The sequence below is a fragment of the Notechis scutatus genome, chromosome 3, assembly GCF_049901735.1.
Source record: "Notechis scutatus isolate UNSWTSFEM ecotype Mainland chromosome 3, rNotScu1.2, whole genome shotgun sequence".
Taxonomy (NCBI): domain Eukaryota; kingdom Metazoa; phylum Chordata; class Lepidosauria; order Squamata; family Elapidae; genus Notechis; species Notechis scutatus.
Genome location: NC_142011.1, coordinates 2,845,861 through 2,851,860, shown reverse-complemented (window position 1 = coordinate 2,851,860; position 6,000 = coordinate 2,845,861). Strand labels below are relative to the sequence as shown.

At 39.9% G+C, this 6,000-nt stretch overlaps 1 protein-coding gene across 1 annotated transcript in view; it reads left to right on the top strand.

Moving 5' to 3' along the window:
- The window catches only part of HCK (HCK proto-oncogene, Src family tyrosine kinase), a 60,938-nt gene extending 59,721 nt beyond the window's left edge, over positions 1-1,217 (top strand). Inside the window, exon 14 of the mRNA XM_087959025.1 lies at positions 408-1,217. Within this exon, the coding sequence (XP_087815151.1) occupies positions 408-610 (203 nt within the window). The 3' untranslated portion in view covers positions 611-1,217. The remainder of the gene's footprint in view (positions 1-407) is intronic.
- The last annotated feature ends 4,783 nt before the right edge of the window (positions 1,218-6,000 follow it).

The window sequence follows — 6,000 nt, the reverse complement described above, 5'->3', positions numbered from 1 at the left end:
TTCTTCTTCTTCTTCTTCTTCTTCTTCTTCTTCTTCTTCCTTCTTCTTCTTCTTCTTCTTCTTCTTCTTCTTCTTCTCCTTCTCCTCCTCCTCCTCCTCCTCCTCCTCCTCCTCCTCTCTGTAAACCCCCCTCCCTTCTAGCACTGATGATGTTACCTAGTTGGGTCATGAAATGTCTGCAAGAAAACAACCCAGCTCAGAGAGCACCCGGGACCCCACAAGGCCATGCCAGCCTGACCGTGCCAACAATTTTACTGACTTTTGGACCCCTGCACAAGTCCCCGTGGGGGGGAGGGGGACCCCTGCCTGTGGGAACCCCCCTTTTCTCCTTTTCTCTGATAGCTTCCGAGTTGGGTTTCACCTTCAGGATGTCCGTCCCCCCCGGTCTCTTTCTTTGTCTAATGCAGGGAGGACAAATTTGGACGTGATGCGTGCCCTGGAGCGTGGCTACCGGATGCCACGTCCCCATGGCTGCCCGCAGGAGCTCTACGAGATCATGATGAGGTGCTGGAAGCAGAAGCCGGAGGATCGCCCCACCTTTGAGTACATCCAGAGTATCCTGGAGGACTTTTTCACCGGCACGGAAAAGCAGTACCAACAACAGCCTTAGAAGGGCTGCGTTGGCCACACCGGTGTTGCTGGCGTTCTGCTGCACCGTGAGGCCCCCTCAAAGTGGAAGGCTTTTGCTGTGGAGAATCCGTGGGTTCAGTGGGAAGTGACTGTTTCCTGTGGGCCAATGTGGCTGGTTTGCAAACCCAGTTGGATGAAGGGACTTGAACTAAGCACTTTGCTCTTTGCTACAAACTAATCAGAACTGTGGTCAGCAGAAACCGCTTCAAAGCTGGAAGGCATTTTATCTGGGTGGCTGTTGTGACGCCGCCACGTTCTGGTGGAAGTTCCTTGGAGTAAGGTGTGTGAACAGAAAGCGTGTGTCCGTAGGAGAGAAGTTGTGCGGTGTACATACGAGGGAGGGAGGGAAATAAAGAATGAGAAGAGAGGGAAGGAAAGAAGGAAGATCAAGGAGGGAGGGAGGGAGGAGGAAGGAAGGAGGGGATATCAAGGAGGGAGGGAGGGAGGGAAGGGAGATCAAGGAAAAAGTAAAGAAGGAAGATCAAGGAGGGAGAAAGGAAGGAAGGAAGGAAGGAAGGAAGTGGTCAAAGAGCAAGGGAAGGGAGATCGAGGAGGAAGAAAAGAAGGAAAGGAAAGAAGGAGGAAGGAAAGAAGGAAAATCAAGCAGGGAGGAGGAAGGAAGGAGAGGAGATCAGGGAGGGAGGAGGGAAGGAAGGAAGGGAGATCAAGGAAAAAGGGAAGGAAAGAAGGAAGATCAAAGAGGGAGAAAGGATGGAAGGAAGGAAGGGATCAGAGGAAGAGAAGGAAGGGAGGTCAAGGTGGGAGGGAGGAAAAGAAGGAAAATAAAGAAGAAGGAAGGGAAAGAAAGACAATCAAGCAGGGAGGGAAGGAGAGAGAGAGAGAGAGAGAGAGAGAGAGAGACCGTAATTTCTGTTGCTAAGCTTTGTTGTTAGGGGAGCGTTGCCCCATTTTACAACCTTTCTTGGCACGGTTGTTAAGCGAATGAGTTCAGTTAGTGACACATTTGTTCAGTGCATCTGGCTTCCCCATTGACTGCTTCTCAGAAGGTTGCAAAAGGTGATCATTTGACCCCAGGACTCTGCAACCGTCATAAGTACATGCCAGTTGCCAAGCCTCTGAATTTTGATCACGTGACCACGAGGAATGCTGCAACGGTCGTTAAGTGTGAAAAACAGTCACAAGTCACTTTTTTCAGTGCCGTTAGAACTTTGAAGGAATGGTTATACATCGAGTATTGCCTGTATATATATTTTATTCATGAGTGGCCTTAGAAAAGCTTCGCCAACTGATTTTTAATGCTAGTTTCACATTAAAAAAGACAACTAAACATGGAAGAAGTGTTCCTTGAAATACGCCTACATTTAACGAAGATTTGATTCACTGCTGAGATCCAAATTAGGATTATGAGACAATGGCACATTTGAAATCATTGTAAGCTACAAATAATTATTATTCTAATAGAATGAAAAGAAAAACTATTTTCAATAAAAATTGAAATTCTGAAAAAAAAGGAAAGTGTTCTTGGCTTTTACTTGGAATTGATTATCATTGTTTTATCATCATTTTGTATAAGATACAACAATGATCATGGTTGTTGTATCTTATGATTTATGATGATTGTATTTTATGATTGTGATCATGATTTATCACTTGTTGCCTGCGTGTATACTGAGAGGTTATGCATCAGAGACAAATTCCTCGTGTGTCCAGTCACACTTGGTCAATAAATAATTGTATTCTATTCTATTTCATATTTTCTACTCTATTCTATTTTGTATTTTCTACTCTATTCTATTTTGTATTTTCTACTCTATTCTATTTTGTATTTTCTACTCTATTCTATTTTGTATTTTCTACTCTATTCTATTTTGTATTTTCTACTCTGTTCTGTTCTATTTTGTATTTTCTATTCTATTTCATATTTTCTATTCTATTTCATATTTTCTATTATGTTCTATTTAATTTCATATTTTCTATTCTATTCTATTTCATATTTTCTATTCTATTCTATTTCATATTTTCTATTCTATTCTATTTCATATTTTCTACTCTATTCTATTTTGTATTTTCTATTTTGTTCTATTCTATTTCGTATTTTCTATTCTGTTTTGTATTTGCTATTCTGTTCTGTTCTATTTCGTATTTTCTATTCTATTTCATATTTTCTATTATGTTCTATTTAATTTCATATTTTCTATTCTATTCTATTTCATATTTTCTATTCTATTCTATTTCATATTTTCTATTCTATTCTTTTCTCATTCCATTCCATTCTTATTTAAGGTGTTACTGTTCTTCGCATAGATCTATTTTCTTCATGAAAATTTGTCCCTATCCTAACCTGGCTACTTGGAACTATCTAGCTCAAATGTGAAACACACCCACAGTTATTACAAACACATGACTGTCTTCAGGGAGGTTGACAAGAGATCACACATGATACTAAAGCATAGTTTGTATAGGTTTTGTTATAATTTATTTGAACACATAAACGCCATACATCAAGCCACAAACTTTGGTTTAGATTTACATTTCAGTTTACATCGACTATTGAGTCCAAAATTTCTGTTGCTAAGCAAGACCATTGTGAATTTCCCCCCCATTTTACAACCGTGCCATAGTTGTTAAGTGAATAATTGCAAGTTGTTAAGTTATTAACATGGATGTAAAGTGAATCTGGATTATCTCTTGACTTTGCTTGTCAAAAGGTTGCAAAAGGGGATCACACGTGATCCTGGGACTCTGCAACCGCCATCAGTGCATGCCAGTTGCCAAGCATCTAAATCATGTGACCATGGGGATGCTACAATGGTTGTAAGTGTTGTGGAAAGGGAACTTCATGAGGACAGTGGTGTCACCCAAGCAGGAAAAGCCCAAAGGGAACATCAGGCCAGCCATAAAACAAACTTGCATAGGAAAAGGAATCAAAAGGTATTAAAGAAACCCCTTAGACAAAAGCCCAAATAATTAAGAAAACTAGGGAAACAAGAAAAGAAAACCCTTACAAACACAAGACATGCCAAATCAGCAAAACAAACAGACAAAAGACACAAAATATATCACAAAGGAGACAGACAGGAGATTGCTACAAAACAAATATAAGAAACCATTAAGCTAAAAGAGATTAGGACGAAACCGATAATACAATCAAACCACCCTGCAAAGTTTGCCTTCCGCACCCCGCGGAGTTTACCCTCCGGCGGAAATCAAGACAACCCCTGACAGGATTTAAAACATTAAGAAATACAAACACAAGCACTCACACACAAAAGGAGAAACAAGGTATAAAAATCAGGGACTTACCATACAAAGGTAGCTAGCCCAGGAACGCAGGCTTCTTGCTATCTTTCGCCTTCCTGAAAAATAAAAAGATCCAGCTTTCAAGCAGTTGTCCGTATCCTTGTGCCGGACCTCTCCCAGCGGGAAAATCGAATCCTCAGAAGAAAGGCATTTTGACAGCCTTTCAACAGTGTGAATGTTAGGGATATACCCTAGCAGAATGTGCACAGCAGTCAGGCAGTCAGGCGAATATGAGAGAAAGTGTTTTTTAATTTACACACTCAGTAAAAACGGATACACTGTCTTAGTTGAATAGTTTATTCCATTAAGAGTTTAGCAGGGTCAAACAGTCCAAATATCATTCACTAGTGTTCAGTCAGTTCAGTCCGGAGATTGTTCAATTGCAAAAATCCAGTGTCGAAAAAAATCAGTTAACTTACAATGTCAATCCATAAATCAGTCCAGTAAATATCTTCTCACAGTAGATTAGATATGCAGCATTCAAAACTCTTTCCTCCTTCGACTTCAGCAACAGGGAACACGCAGAACAATCAACCATCAATCCAGTAGCAATCCAGGTTCTCTAGCTCCCTCTTATGGCAGTTTCTCAACCGCACCCAAATTATATCATTTAGAGTTTAAAGTGAAAAACACATTTAAACTTTGCTATCATGGTTTATATATTATTTACCCAAAAGTTAGGTAACTATGGTTATTCCTAACAGTGAAAAACGTTTTTCAATGCCGTTGTAACTTTGAACAGTCACTAAACGAATGGTTTTAAGTCAAGGAATACCTGTATGAACAACTCCTTAGATGTTATATTATTTTTTCCTAAGGATTGATTTCTAACGGTTTGTTGATATACCTGAAGATTAATTATGTTTTTGTTTGGAGTTTTACCTATGTCATCTTGCAAACTATGGAAGTTGCCTCCTGAAAAAGCACCTCTGGGACAACCCTGAACTGGATGACTGAGAATCTCTACAGACTTTTAGGTATACAATTTAGGATGAACACCTGTTGAATGGTGGGAGTAGGAATGGATTTCCAGAGGAAAAAAAATGCAAACTACAGGAACCATTTGCACCACTCAAGTGACCCTGAGGACACAGACAAAGCTCCAAGTGTCTTCAATGTCCCTCTAAAAGGATGCAAATGACCAGCTTTCTGCAAGAAGCATAAATCCTTCCCTTCCCCACTATCCTGTCAGAGTTGAAGAAGCTTCTTGGATGAGAAGTGAAACAACTTCAAAAGAAACAAACAAGAAAGTCCAGTTGCCTCCTGAAAAAGCACCTTTGGGACTGTTGGAAGGACTGAGAAACTTTACAGATTTTTAATGGAAGTTTTCAGACTTCATTTTTTTCTTTAATAACTCCTTATTTTCCATGACAACCATTTTTTCTCCTCCCTTATTTTTTAGCTCTTTTAAGAGAAAACAACTCATCCCATTTTGCCTAGGGAGAAAATCTTCAAAGGATTGATGTGCATCTATCAAATGCTAAATCCTAACTCTTGAAATTAAAAAAACTTTAGTGGGAAAGGTGTCCAAGTTAACCCATAATCTGGATTGATTTGGGCGTAATGGGCCAGGTCTGCTCTCACCACTGTAAGTTTGTTTAATGGTCATTCAAAGTTTCGACAACACTTTAAAAAGTGACTTACGGCCATTTTTCACATGGCCATTGCAACATCCCCATAATCAGGTGATCAGAATTCAGAGGCTTGGCAACTGGCATGTACTTATGACAGTTGCAATGTCCTGGGGTCATGTGATCGTCATTTGTAACCTTCCCTCCGGTTTCTGACAATAAGAGAAGCCATGTTCACTTAATGACCATATGATTCACTTAATGACCGTATGATTCACTAGGCAAAAAGGTCATAACATGGGGTAAAACTCACTAAACAATTGATAAGCCACAGTGGCTGAGTTTGTACAACATACTAAATTCGGGGTCTCCAACCTTGGCAATTTTAAGACCTGTGGGACTTCAACTTGCAGAATCGGCTCACTTAACGACTGAGTGTTTGCTTAATGACTGCAGCAATCACTTAAAGTAGTTTAATTTTTAAAAAGAGCACTGGGAATCTAAAATAGGCATGGAAAAATGCATCTGAACTGGAGAA